At 60.1% G+C, this 25478-nt stretch overlaps 1 protein-coding gene across 4 annotated transcripts in view; it reads left to right on the top strand.

Annotated features, from left to right (window-relative positions):
* Window positions 1-5548: 5548 nt before the first annotated feature.
* The window catches only part of ESPN (espin), a 30097-nt gene continuing 10167 nt past the window's right edge, over window positions 5549-25478 (top strand). For all 4 annotated transcript variants that reach the window (XM_028108345.2, XM_028108344.2, XM_028108343.2 and 1 more), the window contains exons 1-7: window positions 5549-5842; window positions 8689-8882; window positions 18224-18410; window positions 18551-18733; window positions 18882-19013; window positions 21873-22074; window positions 23041-23294. In XM_028108345.2, coding sequence (XP_027964146.1) covers window positions 5549-5842; window positions 8689-8882; window positions 18224-18410; window positions 18551-18733; window positions 18882-19013; window positions 21873-22074; window positions 23041-23294 — 1446 coding nt within the window. The remainder of the gene's footprint in view (window positions 5843-8688; window positions 8883-18223; window positions 18411-18550; window positions 18734-18881; window positions 19014-21872; window positions 22075-23040; window positions 23295-25478) is intronic.

The raw sequence follows: 25478 nt of genomic DNA, 5'->3' as shown, positions 1-25478 counted from the left end.
GAGGACACCGAGGCCCGGAGTAAAGTGTAGACTAGCTCGGGCCCTAGCCGCTGGGAACTGGCTGGTCGCTGAACTGCCTGCCCTGGCTCTAGTCACTCCATAGAACCTTCCAGCGGTTCACCAAGTTAGGAATCATTGTGTTCTCCCGTGCTCAGTTTTGGATGGGTAAACCGAGGCCCAGAGAAGACGAGATAATCCAGGAGCCCTGGGCTCATTTTCATTTCCACTGGCTCCAGCTGCGGGTTCCTACCCGCGGGACAGTCGGAGCGCACGTGACGAGTGGGGCGGGGCGGTCCTGGGTCCCTGCTCCCCGCTGCCCGCCTCGGCCCCAGCGGTCCGCTGGGCCCGCCTCCGCGCCGCGTGGCCGTTGCTGTACCAAACTGGCTGGGCGTCCCCCGCCCATCTGCTCGGGGCTGCCCTCCCTCAACCGGCTGGCGGGGCAACGGACAGGCCGGCGGCCAGCACTGAGGACTTCGGGGCCGACCTATGGGCGGATAGTGGGCGGGACCCACCGAGAGTGGCCGAGAGGCGGTACCCTGGCTCGGAGCCGGCAGGCGCTGTCCAGGGTGCTGGACGACTCCCCCAACTCGTGCAGCCCCAACCCCGCCTTCGCACCACACCCCCGCCTCGCGCTCCAAGTCCCCCTACCCCATGCCCCCCAGCAGGGCTTAAGACGACCAGCGTGGCTATCAGGGAGGGGCCCGGAGCAGTCGGGGTGACCGGGAACTCAGGCCACCCATCCCGGTCTGTGGCATTCAAAGGACCACTGGCCACCGTTTATGGAGCACGTACTGTATGCCAACCACCTTTTAGCCCTCACCTCCATTAATCCCCATAATAATCTCTAATTATGAGAATAAAACATTTAATACATTTGGCCCAGCAAGGCCTGGGAATGTCTGAGCCCCTGTCCCTCTGGCATCACTGAGCCCAGAGTAGCTATGGGCCAGCGTCCTCCAAGGTAATGAATTGCTCTTTAAGTGCTCCGAAAAGGACTTTGTGGATTACCTCGTGGATCACTAAAGCCTCACACGTTCCCTCTCACTACACACACGCTGGCTGACTTAGCTCTGTGCCCGCGAGACCACCCTCCACCAACGTCTGCATGTTTGCTGAGAGACCCTGATGCTAGCTCCTGGGGAAAGGTCTGGGGAGGAAGATTTCTCCTAGAACATCCCTCTCCATGCCTGTGGACCACTGGAGAGTGGGGTTGGGGAAGCAAACGCCCTTTTCGGTGACAGTTACTCCAAAAATTTTTTTTTAAGATTTTATTTATTTATTTGACAGAGAGAGACACAGTGAGAGAGGGAATACAAGCAGGGGGAGTGGGAGAGGGAGAAGCAGGCTTCCCACTGAGCAGGGAGCCCAATGCAGGGCTGGATCCCAGGACCCTAGGATCATGACCCGAGCCAAAGGCAGATGCTTAACGACTGAGCCACCCAGGAGCCCCTCCAAATTTTAAATTTCTTCTCCATTTTCCCTTGTTGTGAAGGTCTTTGACCAGGTGGTCCCGACTTTCCCTTTCATCAAAGGATTCTGGAGGGTTTGTTGATTACCTGGAGGAAGTATTATAATCAGGGAAACAGGTAAGACAGCTGAGTGGGCAGAGTGTGGGGGTGCAGGCTTTAGGGAAGGGTACAGTGAGGACACACTCCACCCCTGGTCCCTGCCCTTGAGTGGGGGGGAGAGGTCTGAATGGGGTGGGTGAAGGGTCTCAGCCCAGCAGGGGGATGAGAGGAGGCATCCTGGTGGGGACGGAGCTGACATCTGGAGGAGACAGGGAGGTGCTCTAAGCATTTATGTCACCTCAGGCAAGATACATTAAAAAATAGAAACAAACAAATCTCCTGGTGCCTCAGTTTCCCCAGCTGCAAAATGGGGATAGTGGTTGTACCCCTCTCACAGTGTCACTGTGGTGATCAAATATGCAGGTGAAGGGTGCCTGGGTGGCTCAGTTGGTTAAGCAACTGCCTTCGGCTCAGGTCATGATCCTGGAGTCCCAGGATCGAGTCCCGCCTCGGGCTCCCTGCTCAGCAGGGAGTCTGCTTCTCCCTCTGACCTTCCTCCCTCTTACGCTCTCTACCATTCTCTCTCTCTCTCTCTCTCAATAAAAAAATAAAAATCTTAAAAAATATATGCAGGTAAAGATGAAATTTTTGCCTTTCACCGTGGCCATTTGTGTCACTCATTCTGTCTGCTAACGAAGCGGGCATCACAGAAACTGATGGGCAGACAGGCGGGCAGTCTGCAAATGACAACCTCATTCCAGGTAAATACACCTCCATCTTGTCATGCATCCAAAGCAGATCCTGCTGCTAAGAAGGCAGCCTCAGAACCTGTCCTGGGCCCACAGCAAATCCAAGCAGTTGATCAGCTTTGCCATCTCTACCAAGGAAGTTCCAGGCTGGTTCTCCTCACAGAACTCTCCTGGGACCAGCTACAAGGCAGGTCATTGGCTCGCAGAGTGGCCTTGCTTTTAACAGCGTCTTCTGGAAAGAGAACTTCCAGCTGCAGCCCATTCCCTCACTTGCGACCGAGGACTGAGGCCGATCTGGGGCCCTGGCGCTGGGGACCAGAGACAATACTGGGACAACAGGGGAGGGAGCGCCTCCCTGAATGGCTTGGCCCCTGTGCCTCCCCAGCTTCTGAGCAGAGGTTCTGACGTGGACTTCGGTGCCTGGGGGTTTCTCCCTGCCCACCATTCCCCAGGGGCCTCCCTGATTCTTCCAAGATCCTGCTGCAGCATCGATTCACCAAATCGGTTGATTTTGTTTTGCTTGTTGCGCAAAGGAATGTCACATACTTCCCTCCAGCTTTTGCAGAAAATGCAGTTTGACTGTTGGGACTTTTTCCTGTTTCCCTGAAGCTTAGAGAAGCTTAGCGAAGGTGGGGCTCCGGCAGATGGCATTCCAGAATCTGTCATACTCTGTCCCCTCCAGCTGCTGGGTAACAGGGAGGGACCTGAACTGTTGCTGCTGGGATGAGGGAACAGTGGTTGTGGTAGAGCTGGTCTCGGTAGAACTGAGCCCTGCACTGGAGGGAGCCAAAGACCTGTGGAAGCCAGGGCATCTCCGTTCTCATGCCTTGATGTTAAAACCCAGTTGAGGGGTGCCTGGGTGACTCAGTTGTTAAGCAGCTGCCTTCAGCTCAGGTCATGATCCCAGGGTCCTGGGATCGAGCCCTGCATTGGGCTCCCCACTCTGCAGGAAGCCTGCTTCTTCCTCTCCCACTCCCCCTGCTTGTATTCCTTCTCTCGCTGTGTCTCTCTCTGTCAAATAAATAAATAAAATCTTTAAAAAAACAACAACAACCCAGTTGAGTGTAAGATTTGCTCTTTCTAACAATAAATGCCTCTGTGTTTAGGTTTATATATATACATATATATATGCAGGTGAAGCTTAGCGTAGTGTCAGGGAAGCTGTAGGGCTTCCATAAATGTTTTCTTGTTGGCCTGGACTCTCTAGGGCTGCTGGGCAGGACCTGGTGGACCCAGGGGAGCCCAGAAGACCTGGGTCTCAGCCTGAGTGTGGGCAGTGTTCTGAGAGGAGTCTGAGAGGACAGTCAGCCAGTCAGCAAGGGAAGCTGCTCACAGGTGACCTATCCATGGCGGAAGAGGCTCGGGGTGTCTCCTCTGCTTTGCTGCCCCAGCGGCAGCACATCACCCCCATCTGACCCCCAAATGACAAAACCATGTGATACATGAGGGTGTCCAGGACCAGGGGAGCCACCGTGGGAGTGAAGAACATGAACTGCAAGGATTTTTAGTCACGGAGGAGGCACAGGGGAGGGGCACCAAAGACAAGCTGTTTTAGCTCTTTGTCTTCACAGCACCCCGGCCACGTGTAGGGCCCACGGTGTACCTGCTCCTGGGTGTGCTAGAGAAGGGCAGCTCTAGTGGACATCAAGAGCCCGCTGAAGCATGGCGGCTTCCAGGATAAGACTCCTCCCTCCCCTTGTCCACAAACCACTGGGTAGGGGTCCCAGGCCCAGTTGCCACAGGTCCCATGGAGGGAGCAAGGCTGTTCTGGCCCTTGGGAAGTGGGTGGCAACCTGCCAGGCTGTGCAGGCACAGCAGCCCTGGTTTACCGGGGCACCTTGGAGTCCTGGAGGTAGTAGTGCACAGCGCCACCAGGTGGCAGACCCAGAGGCCCGCAATAGGACTCTCACTGTTCTAGAAAGCAGGTTCACTCTATAGCATTTCTACAGCTCAGGCCTCCCTGAGCTGGGCCTAGCTAGGTGCTGGGTGAAACAGCCCAGGGCCAGGCCCTCACAGGGCTCCAGTGGGGAGGTGGGGGAGGGCGAGGAAGGACACAGGCTGTTTCAACTTCAAAGGGCGTACTGACTGTGCTCCCAGAGCTACGCAGCCCCCGCCTTCTGGCAGCTCCTCCTGTCCATGACTATGCCTACATCCAGCTCCCATGAAAGGCTTCCGGCTATGCAGGTACGCTGGCTTGGCACCTGTGTGTTCTCCCGCCCTGCTGCCGTCCTGGAACCTTCCTGAGCCCTCAGAGGAGGGTCCTGGCTCTGCTCCCTGTGTGACTGCTCTGGTGCATCTCCCCACTGCCCCCAGCCTTTGCATTCCTACCGTTCCCTTCTCCCTGTTTGCCAGCCCCAGGCCCTCAAGCTCACCATTGACTCTCCCCACCCCAGACAGAGGCTCTGGGTGCTCTCTGAGCCCCACAGCCTCTGGATCCAGAAACCTGAGTGTCCCAGGCATTCCTGCCTTTTCCTCCTCTTTCTCCTGCCTCCAGGAGGCTCTGGGGCCTGGAGGAACCGCAGAAGGCTGAGGGCCCAGCACCTGTTGCACCCACTTTGGCACAGACCAGGAGCCCCTCAGGGACTTGTGTGGCCTGTTCCTGCCCCAGGGTGTTTGCCCTTGCAGTCTGGTCTGCCTGGAACTCCCCTTCTTACCATTCAAAGCCCAGCCCACCACACCTCAGATGCACCTTTCCCTGACCACCCACTCAGTGCCTACAACTCTCTCTCTAACCCCATATTCCTGTTCTGGTGACACTCGTCACTCTGCAATGGCAGAGAGTAATTGTTTGCTGGCTTGTGTCTCCCGGGCCTGGAACAGCATGTCGTGGGCACTGGGTTGATGAATTAATTCGTTTGGGGTCTCCGCTCGCCAGCGCCTGGACGGCTCTCAAATTCGAACCGTTTGGCCTCCCTCCGCGGTCTCTACTATACGTGAGCTAAATCAGGAGAGAAGTCCCCGGGCGCACTTGCCATCGTCGCCGGAGTCCGGCCCTCGGCGCGGCCACCCAGCCCGCGGGGCGGCGCGGCGGGGGCGGGGCTGAGGCGGTGCGGGGGGCGGGCCCCAGGCTTAAGCCGGGCGCCCGCGGGGGCCCCCAGGCCCAGAGCGCGGCGGAGGCGGAGCGGAGCGGGCGAGGCGGTGCGGGCCAGAGACCCGGCAGGCAGCCGCTCCGCCTCCCCGAGGCGCAGGGCCCCGACGGCCGCGCCGCGGGCCCTCCCGCTGCCCCGGGACAGGTGCATGGCGCCCGGGGGAACGCGCTGAGAAGGGGGTCGCGGCGCCGCGGGCGGCACCATGGCCCTGGAGCGGGCGCTGCAGGCGGCGCGTCAGGGCGACCTGGACGTGCTGAAGTCCCTGCACGCCGCCGGCCTGCTGAAGGCCTCGCTGCGGGACCCGCTGGACGCGCTGCCGGTGCACTACGCGGCCCGCGCCGGCAAGCTGCACTGTCTGCGCTTCCTGGTGGAGGAGGCCGCCCTGCCCGCCGCGGCCCGCGCGCGCAACGGCGCCACGCCGGCCCACGACGCCGCCGCCACTGGCCACCTCGCCTGCCTGCAGTGGCTGCTCTCGCAGGGCGGCTGCGGAGTGCAGGTGGGTCTGCGCCGCTCACTGGGCGTCCTGTGGCTTCCTCCCCCCCCGCCCCCGGGGAGAGCTCTGGCCTAGAGCCCCCGTGGCTCACGGGTGGGTGAGATTGGGCATCTCCCGAATGAGCTGGCTTTTGAGCTCCTTCCAGAGGGCTTTTGGTGCGGTGGGCTCCCCAGGTCGACAGTGCCCCGGGGGAAGACGCCCCGGCAAGGTGGGGCCAACTGTCTAGAAGAGCACTGGGTAATGGGGAGCCGGAGAGAATTGGGCTTACCTGCGCCAGTATTTAAGCCGGGATGGGAGGTGGGGGTGGTGGGGGGGGGAGAAGCAAAACACTGATCCACGGGAGTCCCGGAGAGTGGGCGGGGCACAGAATCAGAAGCTCAGATCTTCTGGGATCGGGTCTGGAAGAGGGGTGGGCAAAGTCCTACAGTCCACCCCAGGCCCAGACGCAGGTGTCCCCAAGGCCAGGACATGGGGCAGGGGTGATGGGCGTGGTAAATGGGGGCCTCCCCCAGGACCTTAGCTGACCCTGGGACATCAGCACCTTCCTGCCTTCCAGCTGTGAGTTGCTTCTCCAGCCCAGCCTGAGTCTTCCTGCCCTGAGACCCCGCCTGGTCTCCTTCAGTGGCCCCCAGGCTGATAAAAACCTGGTCCCTCCTGAGCTGGAGGCGGGGCAACTCAGGCTCTGATGTGTAGCTCTCCTGCTTGCTCCTGTGGGCAATAGAGCATCGAACAGGTACTAGGCCTGGGGACTCAGGTGTGGTCCTGATCTCCCCGAGCTGCCAGTCCCTGGGGGCAATGGACAGCAACCCCGGGGTCAGTCTTGCCCGGCCTTGTGGTGGAGGGGTGTCAGGGAGCTAACTGCTTGGGCGGGGTGGCGAGGAGTGAGTGACCTCTAAGGGGAGTCCTGGATGATGAGAAGGAGGTGGCCAGGTGCTGATCAGAGAGTTCTAAGCACAAGGAACAAGAAGTGCAAAGCCCTGAGGCGTACACATTCTTGTCCTGTGGCAGGATCAGCAAGGAGGGGGGAGAGGGGAGAAGCCACCATAGGCTGGGCTTAGGAATTTGGATGATATCCTAGTTGTGTGGGAAAAGCAACTGGAGGAAGGAACCAGAACTGACTTTCCACTTAGCAAGACCACTGGGCTAACTGGATGTAGGAGAGGAGGCAGGGGTGACTCTGAGCTGGCTGGTTGTACCCTCAGGATGACCAGACCCTATCCCCCTACTTCGCTCTCAGGATGGCAAGGTCCCTCTTCTGACGCTTCCTGGGAGATGGCCGGACCCCTTATCTCCTGGCTGGCTCTGTTATCAGGACTTCCTGGCACATGGTCTGTGCCCACTTGTTTGGGAGGTGGCATGCTAATGTCCAGTGTCCAGCCTTGGCTGGAAGCCTCCCTAGCCACTGCAGAGGAGGTGGGGGAACAGGTGGCCTTGTGCCCAGCTTATCACGGCTCCCTCCCTTGAGCCCCAGCAAGCTCGGGGCAGACGTGTGTATGTGGGGGGGATGACCTCGATCCCCAGCGCTGCTCAGCCCAGAGATAAGCAGCTTTAGGGTGCGGGCCACAGCACGTGAGGCTCCTGGGGCCTACACAGCTGTTGGAGCCTTGGGGACGGGCCAGAGCCCACAGGCCTGGGTCTTCTCCTTATTGCCCCGCCCCACCCCCCGCAGAGGTCCGGGCTCAGGGCGAGGGACTGGGCGCTCCGGCGCACAGAGCAGCCCCGGTGTTGTCCTTCGCTGCCTGTGTGTGGCTCGCTCTGCCTCACCTTCTGGCCACCTCCCTCCTAGCCCCACAGCCACCCCCATAGCCTGACGGATGACTTACTAGTTGTGGCCCCAGGCCCCGGTCCCCTCTTTCCCTCTCACCTGATTCTCAAGAGCCTCTGATATTCACCTTCCTCCAGCCGCCTTGGCCACACCTTTCCCCCCCAGAGCCTCTCTGTGGGCAGAGGGGCTTCCCTTCCCTGAGCCTAGTAAACCATGCCCCCCACCACTGCTGCCCCATCCTTGTGACCGGCCCTGCCCACCTCTCCAGAATCCCACCTGCTTGGCTCTGGGAACTCGGGCTTGTTCCCACACTGGTGCCCGCTCACCCAGACCTGCCAGCCCCTGAGTCCAGACTTGTGGGTTCTCTATGATTCCCCTCCTTGCCCGGGTAACGTAAGCAGCACCTGCCAGCCCTCTCCTGCAACAGACACACACACCTGGATGGTCATGGATGACATATTTGGTACTTTGGGGCCCAGACCCTTGCCTGCCCCCTCTGGGGTGCCTGGGAGGGGGTCTAGCCCAAGCCCCTCCCAGGGGCAGCCGCTAGTCCACACCGACCACCACTGGCTGACTGTCCAGGCCCTGCCACCAGTACCCAGAAGCTTCCTCCTCCACAGAGTGAGAACACAGCCTGTTCCCTGGGCCAGGAGCAGGGAGTCTGCTGGGGTCCCGGGCAGGGGCTGTTCCCCGCACTGATGTTGGGTTATTGGAGGTCCACCAACCTGGAGACCTCTTTTCATGTGACACCTGGGGAGGGGGGGAGGGAGAGGAAGGGGCCGAGGGTTAGACGCAGGGGGTGCCCCCCACAATCCTGAGGCTAGCTTCGTACTGCCACAACAGCCCAGCCACCCTCGCTCACTCCTTCAGGCGTTCCCTGAGCATCTGGGTGACAGTTGCTCTGCCAGGGAGCCCAAGAATGCCATGTCCTAAAAGCCTACTATAAGCAAGCCTTTCACAGTCGTGACCTGCAGGCCTCGGGAAGCCCAGCACGGGTGGCATGGGTGTAGTTCAAAGAGGGCCAGTTAGGGGCCCAAGGACAGAACGGCCCCCGTGGCTGGACTAATGGGCTCTTCTCCCACAGGACAAAGACAATTCTGGTGCCACAGTCCTGCACCTGGCTGCGCGCTTCGGCCACCCTGAGTTGGTGGACTGGCTGCTGCGTCACGGTGGTGGGGACCCTGCTGTGGCCACAGAAACAGGCGCTCTGCCTGTGCATTATGCTGCCGCCAAAGGAGACTTCCCCTCCCTGAGGCTTCTCATCGGGCACCATCCTGAGTAAGTAAGGACACCCCTCCTCGCCTGTCTTCTGGGCGGTGTGGGCCAGGGCTCTGGGGAATGCCTGAAATCTGGCCCTCCAGCATCCCGGGGGAATTTCTGCTTCTGGGCCATCCCCGTGGCCAGAGACGGTTCCCACCCAAGCTGAAATTGTTCCCTTCCTGGAAGGCTGCCCACAGCCACTTGCCCCAGAGCTTGGCAGGCAGATGCTCTTGTGCACAGCACGCGGCTGCACCTGGGAGGCTGGGCATGCGGGCCAAGATCACCTGCTCCTCTCCAGGAAGCTTTCCAGCCTGCAGCAGCTGGCTCTCTTGAGCTCTGGCCTGTGCCAATGTGCAGGACTATCTTAAATGGGGGATAGGAGAGGGGCGCCTGGGTGGCTCAGTTGGTTAGCGTCTGCCTTCGGCTCAGGTCATGATCCCGGAGTCCCGGGATCGAGCCCCACATTAGGCTCCCTGCTCAGTGGAGAGCCTGCCTCTCCCTCTGCCCCTCACGCCCTCACCCCGTTCATGTTCTCTCTCTCTTGCTCTCGTTCTCACTCTCTCTCAGATAAATAGCTAAATAAAAATCTTTAAATCGGGGGTAGGAGTGAAGATATGGGAGAATTTCCTAGACTCCTAGTCAAGAAGGAGGAGCAGTGAAGGGAGAGGGCCTCCTGCCCAGACACCCCACCCCACGTCCTAGCCCCACAGCCCGCTGACTGGACCACCCAGAGAGCAACTTGTCATTTCCTGGGGCCCCTCAGCCCGTTCCCTCTAGCGGGGGAGGTGGGGCCCCCAGACCTCCCAGGGTCCTCAGCCTGAGTGGCAGTTCTGAGAAAGCAGCTGAGCAGTGGGCTGGGAGCTCCCCAGGGTGGGGTGGGAGCATAGGGAAGAATGGGGCTCAGTGTAGAGCAGGGAAATCCCGGGGGGGTCCTGGGGGAGGGAGGAAACCAGGTCTTACGTGCATCTGAGAGGACCCAGGGGTCCTGCGGGAGTGTCTAAGGGAGTGGGACAATAGTGGCCCCAGGGACCGGACGAATGGGGGCTCTGACCAGTTACCTTTGTCAGTCCAAGTGGGTGCCTGGGACATTAAGTGGTGACAGAAGACCGAGCCGCGGGAGGCGAGCAGCCACGAGGCAAGGGGGTCAGTCCTCACCACTGGCTCCAGGCCTGGGGGAGCCTGCAGGGCCCGGGCTCCCAGGGAGCAGGCAGGAGGCCAGCCTGGCCCCAGGGCCTCGTGGCAGGGTGGCTACAGCCCGCAGCCTCTTGGGCCCAGGCACCCTGGGGTGCTATAGGGCAGTGCTGAGAGCCTCCAGGCTGGCCTGCAGTCAGCTTGCTGAGCAGGGAGTTCCCGGGTTTGGTTAGTGGGAGCCCCGCAGTGTGCCTCACGGGCCAGAGGTTCTCCTCACAGCCCCCGCCAGAGGCCGCTTGGTGGCACTTCGGCATGAGTCCTTCACTCCGGACAAGCTAGGGTTTGGATCACACTGAAGGCAGTGATTTAGAGTAGGAGGCCCCCCGAGATGCAGGCTCCCGACCTGACACCATCAGCACGGTTGGCGGGCTTGGTCCCAGATTCCCGACTCGGACTCTCCAGGTTGAGGCCAGGTAGCGGCCCCTGAGACAGGCCTGCAGCCCCACTGTGGTGACTCGAATGCCCCTGCCTCACCCCCTCACTTCACACAGAGGACACTGAGGTCCTGAGAGGGGAGGATGGCCTGTGGTGACCCTTCTGCACCCATAAAGCCGCCCCCCATCACACATAACAGGCCCGCCAAAGCCAGGCTAATGGCGATGCCAACTTAGCCCAAATGGTGTAAACTGAGATAGGGCTCCAAGCCCACCCCTGGGGGTGCTGATGAGGCGCTCCGGCAGGAGGGGGAGGGGCGAAGCCCCAGGCTGCCCCTGAACCCCTCCTCACTGAAAAGCCTGGGGCCTAGGATGAGACAGAGCCCTGCATGAGCTGGGATCCCGGCCTTAGGAAGACTAGCTGTGCCGTGGGAACCCTGACCCCTCCCAGGCCATGCCAGGTGCTGACAGTGACTGGGCCCTGATGCCAACTCTGAGGCCACATGGCCTGGGCGGATGAGCCGCCAGCCCTTCAGAGGCCTCTGTGACTCTCACAGAGGTGGTCAGAAGACTTGGGCCCATTCTCACTGCAGCGTGTGACCTGGCCGGTAAGAAGGTGCTTTTGTGAGGTTGCCAGGCTGGGCTCAGGCAGGAGGGGGCGGCTGGGAGTTGGAGTGGGGCCTGCTGGGAGTTGGAGGCCAATGCCCATGTAGCCTCCTGTCTCGGGGGTAGAGGCTCCTGCTCTCCACGGCTGGGGACCCCAAGGCTGCTTATGGAGAGGGCAGAGGCTCAAGCTGCCCCAGGCCACAGGGCTCAATCCGGGGACCCAGGCAGCCTGGTTGTGGAGGCTGTGGCCCACACTTTCACTCTCGTGAGCCTCCCAGACCTGCTGTGAGTCGTGGTGAATTATTCATAAGGCCTCAGCTCTCCCTGGCAGTGGGTGAGGGAGGAAGGGCTCCCGGATCTACCAGTGAGAAACTCGATCCCGCCCCGGGAGGCTGTGGGCCGTGGCAATGACAAGCTGCAGAGGGGCTGGAGGGCTGGACCAAGGCTGGGGGGGCGTGGCTTGCTCAGGCCAGGCTGCACCTTGGGGTGTTAGAGAAGGCTGGAGATTGCAGGAACAGCCCGCACCCACCTGCCCCTCATCCAGTCTGTCCCCATCCATTGGGCAAATCCTTCCAGAGGTGGAGGAGTTGCCACAGTGACCTCTGGGGCTATTGCCCCATGGGGATCCTCCCTGCAGAAGGAGGGTCCCTAAGTGGGTGGCATGGAGGCTGGCGGGAACTGGGCTGGGGCTGTTTCAGGCCCTGGATCTCAGGGAGATGGAGTCAGTGGGGTCGGCCGTCCTGTCCAGGAGCACTCGTGGTCGGTGGAGGGGAGCCAGGTATCCAGACCTCCAGTCAGGGCAGACAGAGAAGGGGCGAGGAGCAGGTAGCCTCAGAGCTCCTTTACCACCTTGCCGGCAGGATGCCAGGGCCCACCACGTGCTTACCCGGGGTCTGTGCAGCTGGAGGGGAGCCCCAGGCTCGGCCTAGACCCCTGGGCTTGAGCTTCGAGGCTGCGGAGAATGATAGAGAGGCTCCGGGCTCTTCCTTCTTCTGGGGCCCCTGTGCTCTGCCCTTCGTAGCAAACTGGAAAATCAGTCTCCCCTAAGATCTGTATCAGCTGCACCTCTCTGCAAGTATCTCCTTTGCCTGAGGCCTGCCCTGCCCTGGGACAGAGATTGGAAAGTGCCCTGGTCAGGAGTCAGGATAAACTCAGATGAGCTCCTACCTGCCTAGTACTTACTAAGTGCGTAGCACCATTCAGTCATCTGAGCCTTATAACCAGCCTGGGCAGTAGCTCTATAAGTAGCCCAGGTTACAGTCTGATTTATTCAACTAATGTTTATGGAGCATCTGCTCTGCGCAAGGCAGTATTCTAAGGGCCAAGGATACATCAGTGAGCCAGACGGATGTCCCTGCTGCGGGTGCTGACCGAGGGAGAGACAGCACCTCAGAGAGGCTGACTGAGCAGCTGAGGTCCCCTGGGCCCCCTGCGTGGCCTTGATGAAACTGTACCCCCTCTCCGGGCCTGTCTCCCACTCCTGCTCCAGTTCCTAATCACTCAGGTCTCCCCTGACCCTGGCCCTCTTCCCGTCCAGCTCTGCCCACCTTTGAGAACGCAAGTCAGACCCCTGGACTGCCCACAGGCTCCCTGCTCACTGATAGGGGTGGCCATTTCCTTCTAATGGCCCAAGGGGCCCTCCTCCCTCTGGCCCGGCCCCATGCCTCACCTGCGAGGCTCCCCCATCCCCACTCCATTCCGCCTCCAGAGCCTCCTTGCAGCTCCTCCCACAGGCTGGTGCCCCCCAACCTCCCACTGGCTGTTCCTGCCTGCCTAGAACTCTCCAGCCCCCGTCAGCTGCTCTCTCCCTTCCCTCAAGCCTTTGCTCCACCTCCCCTTCGCAGTAAATCCTGCCCAGAGCCTCCTTCAGATTGTAACTTGCCCAGCAGCATGCACACCCCCCAGCTCCCACTCCTCCTCACACTGCCTTATTTTCCCTGGCGTCCTTATCACCACCTGGCATTACACTCTGGGCATCCTGGGGCATTCTCCTATGATGTCTCCCCAATTAATGAGAGCAGACCTCGTCTGGTGCCCCGTGCCTGACACACTGTGTTTGTTGAATGAATGAGGAGTCTGGAAGCCCTGGGACTTGTCCAGCCCTGCGTGCAGCTCACCCCGGGTGACCTCAGATGGAGCTCCCCACTGGGCCTCCCTGGCCCATCTGGCAAATGGACCAGCCAAGGCCATGTGTGAGGAGACAGCACACGGCTCCTGGTCTCGCTGCCCGTCTCACTCACCCCCACAGTTACTCACTCAACAGCTAGCAACTGAGCGGCCCACTGGTGCTTGGGAGGTAGTGAGCCCTCCCAGCTTCTTGGAGCAAACTTCCAGGGAGCCTCCCAGGGCAAACAAGGGGACAGATCAAGAACATGTGCCATGTTCTGAGAAGTTCTTGCTTATGTGCGTGTGTGTTGGTTTGCCAGCCGGCACCCCGGTGGAACCAAGCTCTGGGATGGCAGGGGTCTGCTCCTTTCACTGCTCTGCCCTGTCCTGGCTTGTGGCAGCCTCATGACACGTGTCCCTGGAATGAACAAAATAGGTGCACAAGATAACTCCAGTGACAAGTGCCATAAAGCAAAACGGGGTAGGTTGGTAGAAACCAGTGGGGTTTTCTTTCAATTGAGGGAGTCAAGGAAGGAAGGCCTCCTAGGGGAGCTCAGCTGAGACCTGGATCAAAAGCGGGGCCAGCCCTGCAAAAATCTGGCTTGGGAGCTTTGCAGGTAGAAGGACCAACAAAGGCAGACGCTGAGGTGGGATAAAGCTTGGCTTCAGTGAGGACCAGAAAGAAGGCCTGAAAGCCTGGGAGAGTTGCAGGGAAGGGTAAGCTTCCGGAAATGTTCCAGGCTTGCAGGTGGATTGGGTGTAAAGCTGACTATTCTAGAACCTTCCTCAAGTAAGGACTGCATTTCTTCCCTGAGCCAGGCCTAATTTGGGATCTTTTCAAATAAGCTAGGAGGCACGGTTAGAGGATGAGAGAGGTAGAGCCACCAAAGGACCCGTGACTTTTATCCAGGGCAGCCTTACCCCATGACGACGAGATCTCATCCTTGTGGGATCACCTCCGTTCTGACCTTCCTTGGAGCAGAAATTATTGCCAAAGGGGAGGGCCACTGGAAATGCTGCTCTTTGACCTGAGTCTGTTTCCGTGGGCAGGTAACCCTTTGCTCCTTGTGGCAAAGGATGGAGATTTCCAGTAAGCATTCCTTGTTTGTTTGATATCATCACCCAGTGACTTGCTTACTATTTGAAATTCATTCGTGTCACCTATTTCCCAGAGAGGAAGAAAAATATGATTTATGTGATTGTTGCTAGAGAGTTGCAGACCTATAAAGAGGTCAAGGGTTGAGGGTCTCCAAAGACTCCTAGGGTTTGAACTTGGGCTACCCTCAAGGGAAGGTAGCATGGTGTCCTTTACCGGAATGGAGTTGGCAAGCTGGGGAGGGTTTGAGGGAGAAGGTGAGAGATCCACTCCAGGCACATAAAGTTCCAGAGGCCTGGGCAGTGCACACATGGACAGTGGGTGGGGGTGGGGACCGGATGTAGACTCCAGGTCCAAGCTGGAGAGAGGAAGCACATCGGGTGCAGGTGGCCTTTGACCCTGGGAAGTAGATGAACTCACCAGCAGGGAGAGTATGTTCAGAAAGGAGACTCTGGGGCATCTCCATCTTTGGAGGTCAGGTGGAGGCCAGGGCCCAGCAAAGAAGGCTTAGGAGGCTGCGCTGTGAGTCGGCAGCTGGTCCAGGAAGCCAAGAAGAGCGGGAAGAGCACCTGTTAGGGAGTGGCCAAGTCCGATGAGAATGGGAAACCCCTGGCGTTGGTCATGGGGCGTGAGAGCTGAGGCCCCAGGGGGTGGGGGGGGTGCTGGCTGGTCAGGATGCGGCCGCAGCACCAGGAAGCAAAGAGCAGCCTTCCCTCCAAGGATATGTGCAACCTTCCGAAGCTTCCTCTTCTGTTCTCTTATAAGAGGCAAGGAGATTCTAGACAATTATGATGCCCATTTGCCATATATGGAAAGTGAGGCTCAGGAGCTTAAGAACGGGTGGGTGGTGGGTGGTGGCGAGGGCCAAGGGCAGGGGCTGGGACTGGAATGTCACCCTTAGTGTCACTTTGGCTAGAACTTGATGGGCTGGAGCCAGTGGGATGCTGAGGCCTGAAGTACCCTCAGACCCCGCTCCTCTCCTCTCCGTGACTCTCCACAGCAGAAGCAATGCCTGGCCTGACCTGTGCTTGGTCAGCAGTGCCCCCGCAGAGGCACAGGGAGAGGGATCCCAAAATACAACAAAGGCTCCAGGCTTGTGCCAGGTGACAGGCCCGTGCTGAGGGCTCTCCAAGCACGTCTCATGGACGCTTACTGCCCCCACCTGCAGGTGGCTTTGAGAACAGAGACAAGAGGCAAGACCGTGACACAGCTGGGCTGGGCTCTCGCCCCGGGTCCTTCTTATACCCAGATCCTTCTCTGCCTCTCTCTCATTGAGCGGTCTGAGACTTCTGTACGTAATCTCCTCAACTGAAGAGGGGAAGAATGCTAGCACCTATCCCGTCGGGTCCCTGAGGGGACTAGATGAGACAGCATGTGGTCTGCTCATCACAGTGCCCGAAACAGATCAATCATTCGATAAACGGTACCTACTATCACTGTTACCAATTATTATTATGACTACTATCATAAATTCATCTCTCTCTCCGTCCAAATGAATGGATTTTGTTCCATGTGCTCATCCATGTTTTTTTTTTTAAGATTTTATTTATTTGACAGAGAGAGCACAAGCAGGGGGAGGGGGAGCAGGCTCCCCAATGAGCAGGGAGCCCGATGCGGGACTCGATCTCGGGACCCTGAGATCGTGACCTGAGCCGAAGGCAGACGCTTAACGACTGAGCCACCCAGGCGCCCCAATCCATGGTTTTATAATCCCCCGCCGCCCAGTGAGCATTCAGGGGAGGCCTGCCCTTCTTGCCTCAGGCCAAAATAGAAAGGCGTAACAAGGCCAGTACCCCCTTTCCCATCCTGGCCCATCTGTCTGCCCCATGCTGCTGGGGCCTCCCCACAGAGATCTCGTGGGTCCTGGGTGGTGGCCCCCTCAGCCTCTGATCCCCAGGACCCCAGCACTCACTGTGCCTTGGTTACGGGGTGAATAATTCAGGCCACTGAGTGTCGGTCATGAAATATTAAGCAGGCTGTTACTGTCACATCAGTATGTGAATGCGTGGGGGTGGGGGGCAGGATGGCACTGGGGCATGGAGGCTGGTGGCTGCAAGCCAGAGTGTTCCTGGGAAGAGGCGTGTGGGTGAGTCTCTGTCACCGGGTGCCATGTCAGCTCGTGAGCACCACTGCCCTGACCCAGGTCGGGAAACGGAGGGCAGCCAGGCATGGTCCCTGTTCCACCCCAACTGCATGAAGTGCCACGCTCAGCATCAGGCCCAGAAAAATGGCATCTCTGTGTCTGGGGTGGGGGTGCCCGTGTCCGGAGTAAGGAGAGAGCAGGGAGGTGCCCAGGAGGGCTGCAGGTGGCCTGAGGGACGGGGGTCAGGGAAGTGGACAGGAACCAGGGTTTTAGGGACAGGGAGGAAAGTCCAAGGGGTGTGTGAGGGGAAGGGACCAAGTCATGTCGGGGGTGAGAAGAGGGTGGGTGAGTGGGCAGATACAGGAGGACTGGGTGGCCTGGTGCCCACGTTAATGGACAGCTGGGCTGGCACTGGGATGAGGGAGGGAGGACGTGCGTGGACATTGGTGGAGAGTGTGCGACTGATGTCGCCAGGGTATAGATCGGGAGGTGGATGGATGGGAAGACGTTTAGTCAGGTGAAGAGGCGCACTTCCTGGGGCATGGAGGACTGATGCAGCACAGTGTGACTCAGCCAGAGCTTCTGAGACCCGCTGTGGACGGCGGTGGCCAGCTCCTGTCTGGGCCTGGATTGTGGCCCCACCTAGTGTCCAACTATGGTAACTGCGCCCTGGGCTGTCCACCCCATTACGAAGTCAGAAAAACCGAGGCTCAGTCAGTGGCGGGGCCAACTTCCCTGTTTTCCAGCAGCACTCCACCTTATGGGGTTGATTCCCAGCTCCCCAGCTAGGACTCCTCTTCACCAGCTGGGGAACAGGGATGAGGGGCAGAGACAGCTGCTAGCTGGACCTCAGGAAAGCCCCAGGAGTGAAGACAGGGGATGGGCTTTCCTGTGTGTCTACTGCATGCACCAGGCCCTGCATCACAAACATACACTCAAGTGCCATTTACCAGTTGTGTGACCTTTAGCAAGTCACAGCCCCTGAGCCTCAATGGCCTGTCTGTAAAATGGGAATGACAATAGGACCTAAGTTAGGGCATCCAATGAGAACCGGCCCATCAATATCACAGCATACCAGAAGTGCTCCGTGAATGGTGGCCACCTGTAGCGTTGTCAGACTAACAACAGGCTATCCAACTGAATTTTAATTTAGATGAACCACAAATAATGTTTTAGTATAAGTCTATCCCATGCCAAAAATGATTTCTTGTTTCTCTGAAATTCAGAATTAACTGGTCGTCTTGTGTTTTATCTGGCAACCCTACTACTTTGCCCTCTGGGAATTCAGTTGCCCGGGGGGGGGGGGGGGAGGCAGAAGCCAAAATCAGTTATGTTCAATCAAGTATGACGGGCAGTCCATGGAGTGAGCCCAGGGCCATATGGGGCACAGAGGTAGGAAAGGTCGGCTCTGCCTGGGGAAATCAGGGCAGGCCTCATGGAGGAGGGATCTGGACTGAGTCTTAGGGAGGAGGAAGGAAGGGCATTCCAGATAGAGGGGGGACCCGATCAAAGGCATACAGGTAAGACAGAAGGTTTAGGGACTCACAGTGACAAAGGGTTAATGTGGCTGAAAAGGTAATAAGAGGCCAGATCTCCACATCCTTGTAGACTTTGGTGGAAAGGTGGGCTATTTACTGAGGACCAGGGACTAGCTCAGTCAGGTGTGCACTGTAGAAGGGAGACTGCTGGAGGGGGGTGGCCGAGCCAAGGGGGCCCCCCTGAGGGAGGCTGGCATAGGACCAAGAGTCCAGACCCAGTCAAGTACAGCACGACCCGGTGACTAGACCTTCTCCAACTCACTCTCCCAGCCCTCCAGAGATCCCCCAAAGAGCGCGAGGGGCGTGAGAAGGCTTTGGAGGGAGGTGGGCGCTGAGATCCCACCGTGGGTGCTGTGTCGCTGCAGGGGAGTGAATGCCCAAACCAAGAACGGTGCCACGCCCCTGTACCTGGCGTGCCAGGAGGGCCACCTGGAGGTGACGCAGTACCTGGTGCAGGAGTGCGGCGCGGACCCGCACGCGAGCGCCCACGACGGCATGACCCCGCTGCACGCCGCGGCGCAGATGGGCCAGAGCCCGGTGATCGTGTGGCTGGTGAGCTCGGGGTCAGAGCGGGGCGGGGCCCGGGAAGGGGCGGGGGTCTGCCGCGAAGCGGCCTGCACGGATGGGGGCGGAGCCTGGAGGGGCCTGGCGTCCAGCCCCCGCCCCTCTATCCCGCGCCCCCTCCCGCCCAGGTGAGCTGCACCGACGTGAGCCTGTCGGAGCAGGACAAGGACGGCGCCACGGCCATGCACTTCGCGGCGAGCCGCGGCCACGCCAAAGTGCTCAGCTGGCTCCTGCTGCACGGCGGCGAGATCTCGGCCGACCTGTGGGGCGGGACCCCGCTGCACGACGCCGCTGAAAACGGGGAGCTGGAGGTGGGGGCGGGGCCGGAGCGGGTGGGCGGGGCCGGAGCGGGCGCCCTCTGCTGGCGCTGAGCTCTCAGCACAGCCCTGCCCCGGCGCGGGGAGGGGGGCGGGGGGTCCGGGCGAGCGGCCCGGGACCTCAGTACGTGGCCCCTCGCAGTGCTGCCAGGTCCTGGTTGTGAACGGCGCGGAGCTGGACGTCCGCGACCGCGACGGATACACGGCCGCCGACCTCTCGGACTACAACGGCCACAGCCACTGCACCCGCTACCTGCGCACCGTGGAGAACCTGGTGGGACCCCGAGCCCCTGGTTATCTCGTCCCCCACCCCATCCCCACCTCCCCCCAGGAGTAGGTGTTCCTACCCCTTTACTACGGAGGAAGCTGAGTTTCGGAGACATGAAGCCCCTGTCCGAGGTCACACAATGAGGAAGTGCCCTAGACCATTACCCTCTCTCAGCCCAGAACCACTGACCATCGAGGAGTGAGGGGGTGAAGGAAAAAGCATCAAGGGGAGGAGGACCAGCACCATCCTGATAAGGAGGAAGGCGTGGAGAAATCCCAAGACACTTACATACCAATGGGAATAGTCAAGTTCAATCACCTGCCCACAGCCCACACTAGTAGCTCATTTAACTCTCCACCGCCTCTGAGGTAGGTGGTGTTAATGTCCCCGTTTCACCCAAGGTCACACGGCTACATTGTATGTTTGCTTACGTCATGGCTGCTTTATAACTGGAAACTTGTGTTACCTTTTTAAATAATTTTATTACGGTCGCACAGGGGTGAAGTCACCTCCTGGGGCTTGAGCTCAGGTGTGGTCGGCTCCAAGTCCAGGGCCCTGCCTTATCTGATGTAATGCCTGCTTTGGGGCAGGAGGGAGGACAGAGGGTGGGTTTTACAGGTGCCTTCAGGAGGACCAGCTCCAGGGGGCAGCCTGGCCGGAAGAGGGGCTGGGAAATGAGGCCTGGAGGGGAGAATGTGGGATGGCCTCCTGCCCATAGCACCGTCTGCCCTGTGCGCAAGCATGGGAGGGGGGCACCCTGGTTCTGGGTGCTCCAGAGCAAGGCCCAGGGGGTCAGAGACTGCAGCTGGACCCGAGGAAGAATTTTTCCCCCAAAAGGCCGCTCAGAGAGAGTAATGGTCCAACAGATAGTGAGTACCCTGTCAGCAGGGTATACCAACAGAAGTGGGTGCTGTGAAGGGCATTTCTGAACCAGAGGTGGTTCTTTCCCACTGAGAGAGTGTATGATTCTGTTTTGAGGGTGGGGTACGGGTGGCACCTCCAGCCCCTCTTAACAGAAGCTACAGTTGCAACAAACATGATTGCATGAATTCTGACTCCGGCAGGTACCCTGCCCAGTGCTTTATAGTATAATCACAGTCTCCACCGGAAAGTAACACTAATAGTTGACATGTAGGGCATTTACTGGCTACCATACCCTGGCACTCCACTAACTTTTAAAATCTTTTTTATACCCTCACGAGGCAGGAAGTACTGTTATCCCCATTTACAGATGAACTCAGGGGCGCCCGGGTGGCTCAGTCGGTTAAGAGTCTGACTCTTGATCTCAGCTCAGGTCATTATCTCAGGGTCTTGAGACTGAGCCCCTCGTCAGGCTCTGCACTGGATGTGGAGCCTGCTTAAGATTCTCTCTCTCCCGGGCACCTGGGTGGCTCAGTTGGTTGGGCGACTGACTGCCTTCAGCTCAGGTCATGATCCTGGAGTCCCGGGATCGAGTCCCGCATCGGGTTCCCTGCTTGGCAGGGAATCTGCTTCTCCCTCTGACCCTCCCCTCTCTCATGTGCTCTCTCTCTCAAACAAATAAATAAAATCTTAAAAAAAAAAAAAAGATTCTCTCTCTCCCTCTGCCCCGCCCTCCCCCCCCCCCACAGCCCCACATGCTCTCTCTCTTTAGGTACAGAAAGAATAAGTGACTTGACTTGCCCAAGGTCACTTAGCTAGTAAGTGGGAGAAGTGAAATTTGAATCCAACATTCCAGGCTGCAGAGCCTGTACCCCTAAACTCTGTTATCCATGGGGTCAGAGCTAGGCACCCTCGGTGCCCACTGCTGTCAGCCATAAAAAGAGCATTTTTAGCTGCCCACACCACCCAGCCCAGCCCCTGGGCTTTCCCTTGGCTCATGGAAGAGGCAGCAGGGCCTGGCCCCCCTGAACTGGGTGGGGTATGAGAGCCCTTGGTCCCCTCACCCAGATAGGCCCAGCTGCAGCAGTGACAGATCCAAACCATGCAGGATGCTGGCCCAGAAAAGGCAAACACTCCCACAGAGCCCCTAATTACAGGGCCAATGAGCATGGCTGCTGAGCTGTTACCTGGTGCTAGGCTTGCTTCCCACTCCCAGGGGGCCTGTGACACTTCTCAGGCAGGGAGGGGGCCCCGGGCAGAGGAGCAGGCTTGGGCAGGAGGCAGCCTACGGAGCCAGCGAGCGGGCTTGCCGACAGCAAGGCCAGCATGGGCAACGTAAGCAGGACCCCCCACCCCAGCCCGTTCCCATGCCAGGAGGGTCAGGGCTGTGGGCAGGGGCACAGACCGTGGTGGGGACAGCAGGCTTCCCGCCTGAGCTTGGGCTGCCCACCAGACTCAGCTGGGCCACCCCAGGCCCCACCCTTTCTCCAAGGGCCGCATCAGGAGAGAGGGGCTGGGCTGGTGTTGGGATTTGCCCCAGTAGAACAAGGAGAGACAAGGGCTGCTGGCCAGTAATGGGGAATTAGTCCTTCCTGCAAGTTGTGGGTGTCCTGCATGCCTCCCCTGCCCCCAGCAGCTGTGGCACCTGAACCCTGCCCCACAGATACACTGGAGCCCAGTCCCTCTAATGAGGAAGGAGAAATCTTCCCCTTGGGGTCCAGACCAGGGCCCCCTCTTCTGACAGTCTCTCAATCCCCCTGAGCAAGGAGTGGCTGGGGTGGGAGTTTCCCAGGAACCTGTGGTCCTGCTGCCAGGGGGCCAGGCTTGGGCTTGAATCTTCCCCCCGGGAAGAACCTGAGAGACATTCTCAGAATGGGGAGGGAGCCCAGAAAGGGAAGCGGCTCAGCCTAAGTCACACAGCAAGGATGCGCCTGAGCAGGACCCTGGCCTGGAGCACACTGGTCTTCAGGTCGGGCTGTCCGCATTGCCTCCCCTCCCTTGCAGAGTGTGGAGCACCGTGTCCTGTCCCGGGACCCATCCGCTGAGCTGGAGGCCAAGCAGCCTGACTCTGGCATGTCTTCACCCAATACCACCATGTCGGTGCAGCCGCTGAACTTTGACCTCAGGTCGCCCACCAGCACCCTCTCGAACTATGATTCCTGCTCCTCCAGCCACTCCAGCGTCAAGGACCAGCAAACCCCACGCCGTGAGTGGGCCGGGCTGGGAAGGGGGCGGAGAGGGCATGGGACCGGCCACTGGGCCCTGGAGGCCAGCCTCGGGCCCACTCTGCCCACAGCTGACGCTGGAGGCTACCCCGGTCACCAGGAGGGGCTGCTGCTTGTGGTGACCGGCAGGCGACACTTGTGCTCGTCACAGACACACCTGTATATCCACAGGGACACTCCCTCAGACAGAACCCCCATGCACTGCACACGTGATTCATTGTCCTCACACACAGTGTTCCCCAGACTGTACACACACCTAGTCACACTCAAGCATGCACACTCGTACATGTGTATGCACAATATACAGATGGGAACACACAGCCACACAGACAGCCCCGTGCAGATGCATGCACACACCTGCGCCGCGGCACAGACACACAGCCCCCACCCCCATACTCCAGACGTGTGCATACTTGGCAACACACACATACACACACCCCATGTCCACAGACCGATGCAAACCCATTTGTAAATACAAAGGAACACCTGTGTGTACTGACAAACCTGCACAAATGCACAAACTGACAACACACACTGAGCACACCCTGAGCATGGGTGGCCTGCGGAGATGGTGGGGTGCCCTGCAATTTGGGGTGTGACCATCCATACTCCTGCCACCCCACCCTGCCGGGTCTAACCCGAGGAGCTGCCCCTTCACCCTCCAGGTGGCTGTGCCCCATCCACCAGCATGCCCTGGTGTTGAAAGCCCCCGGGGCCTCCCTCCAAACTTGAGTGCATGGTTTTTCCCCAACACATGCAGGGCTAGGGCAGGACAGGGCAGGGCGAGGTGGGCCCTGCACTGTTGGGGCCCACAGTGGAGCCATACTGAGCTGCATCCCTAAGCCCACCTCACCCCTTGGTGAGTTGCTTCTGGGTGGAAGAGGGCCTCAGTCCTGGGGGACAGCCTCTCTGTGAACTCCCAAACCCAGCCTTCCCTCCCTCCCCAGGGCTTCCCAGCTCAAGAGCTGCAGATACACGAAACTACATGGACATGCTGAGTCCGGAGCTAGGCCGGCCCCGGGGCCAGATGGAGAGAAACACACCACTGCCACCACCACCCAGCTTCCCTCCGCCGCCCCCACCCCCACCCCCACCAGGCTACCCAGCTCCCCAGCCCCCCGTGGGGCCACATGCAGCTGACATCTACATGCAGACCAAGAGCAAACTCCGCCACGTGGAGACGGAGGCCTTCAAGAAGGAGGTAGTGAAGCTTCACCCACCTGCCTGCCTCCCAGCACTGCGACTGGACGGATAGGCAGCACCCGAGGCCAGGAGACTGTCTCATGGGCACAGGGTGGGGGTCCCTGGGCCAGTGTGGCCTATTCGAGAGTCAAAGCTCTTGGCCAGCCCCATGGGGACCTAGGGCTGGGCACTGGAGACAGATGAGTAAGACAAAGCCACTACCCTCTCGGGAGCTGGGGATGGGTGAAGGAACATGTAATCGGACAGCTGTGCCTCTCAGGGAGCTGGGTCCTCCCTCACCTCTTGCACAGAGTGGCAGGGTGGTCACAGTGGTCATTGGCAGAGAATATGTGCAGACTGTCTCTCCACAGCCCTAAACATGCCCATAGCCCCCGCTCAGGTGGAGAATGGCTCCCGAGGGGGTGTCTGTGCTCCGGGGGGGAGATGCAGGCGGCATGGCTGTGAAGGGCCATGGGGAGGGTGGAGGCAGGAAGAGAGCACTAGCAGGACTTCACACTCGGAGGGGGCTGAGGGAGGGGTGAAACTGAACTTGGCTCCCCAGTTTGGGGCTTGGAGTGCCCAGGTTGGTGGAAGGGCCAGTCCTGAGATGGGGGCCATGAGGTAGTGTCCAGTGCGGGCACACTGAATGTGAGGTGCCCAGGATGTCAGGGCCTCTGGTATCCTGGCTGAGGCTCTGGAGCCAGAGGACTGGTCTGGGTAGCTGAGAGTCCCAGGCAGGGAGCCCCATAGGGGATCCTGGGGTCCTGGCTGGTCTGGGAGGTGGGGGACAACCTGAGACCACAGGTGGCTGAGTGTGGGGTAGAGGCCCCTGAGGGGCCCGTGGGAACCCTGACCTGTAGCTCTCTCTCAAGCCCAAGGCAAGCCACTCCAGAGGCAAGCTGAGGAACCAATTTGCCCACAGGTGACCCAGGTCACAAGGCCACTGGGTGGGGGAGGGGGCAGGACAACCTCCACAGCGACTCCACCCTGCCCTCACTGCCATCCTGGACCAAGCTCTCAGTCGGGTCCCCTTTCAACTCTATGAGGTGGAGAGGGCCCAGGGGAGGACTGCAGGGGGCCAAGGGCCAGCCGACTTTCCCTGCAGGGCAGCTGTGTGAGCCCTGCCCAAAGCCACAGGACAGGTGGCCCAGCCTGTGCCCCCTCCACTCCCCTGAGCACCAGGATTTTGAGGTCCCGTGTCCCTACCCGGTGTGTGCGTGCAGGGCTGCAGGCGACCGGCAGCTCCACAAAGGGCCCTTTGTGTGCCCGCTGCGCCTTGCGCCTCGCGCCCCCGCCTCCGCCCCCTGGGCCTGGCCCTTGTCTGACCGCATCGGGAGCAGGGTCGCGGCAGCAGCGCCTCGGGGCTGCAGGGGGCGCCGAGGGGCCCGACTGGCCCAGAAAACAAATCCTGTGGTGTCGGGTTTCCTGCAACGAGAGCCGGTTCGGGGGAGGGGGGGGCGTGGAGGTCCGGGGCCACCGCGGGGACGCACGGGCGCGGGGGCTGGGCGGGTGGAACAGGGGACAGGCCCCGCACGGTGACTCGGCCTTTGGCCCTGCCGCCCCACGTCCTTTTCCCTGGGCTGGGCTTAGCGGGGGGCAGCTGCGACGGGGCGGGCCACCGCGCTGTCATCCGAGCCTGCCTTGTCCGCCCCTGAAACCCGAGGCTTAGGCGCGGGTGTCGGTGTCGCTTACGCGGATGTCGATGGTTTCCAGATGCGGGAGGGGAAGGGCGGGGGCGTGACCCGGAACCCAGGGGTACCAAATATGGGGGGCTCCGCTGCTCGCGGTCAGGTCCGCATTCTGTCCACGGGGTTTGGAAGGGGCCAGTTGGGGGAAGAGGATGGAGGCCGGGATGCCCAGCGCCTAGAGGAGGGAGAGAGGCGTAGGGGGCGGGGCCACATCTGGCTCGCCGGGCAGGTAGGGCGCAGCGGCTGGTTGTGGCGATACCGTTGGAGCTCCCGTGGCGTCCCCTATTAGTGCTGGGAGTGGGTCAGCCCGGGTTTGGCGGGCCCTGGGTGATGTCAGGCCGACAGAGCTCATAGGCGCTCTTCGGCGCGGGCGGGCAAGGGCTGGGCTGTAACCTGAGAGGAAAGATCAGGTGGCGCAGGTGTCGGGTCCGTGCCGCCCCCGCCGCCAGGTGCACAGCGGGGGCCACCGGCACAGTCGCAGGTAGGAGCAGCCCCGGGGCCGGGCGGCTGAGAGC

Source organism: Eumetopias jubatus, unplaced genomic scaffold (genome assembly GCF_037043125.1).
Source record: "Eumetopias jubatus isolate StellerSeaLion01/CBP00866 unplaced genomic scaffold, mEumJub1_p1.0 scaffold_4, whole genome shotgun sequence".
Classification (NCBI taxonomy): Eukaryota; Metazoa; Chordata; class Mammalia; order Carnivora; family Otariidae; genus Eumetopias; species Eumetopias jubatus.
This window is presented reverse-complemented; position numbering and strand designations above follow the sequence as displayed.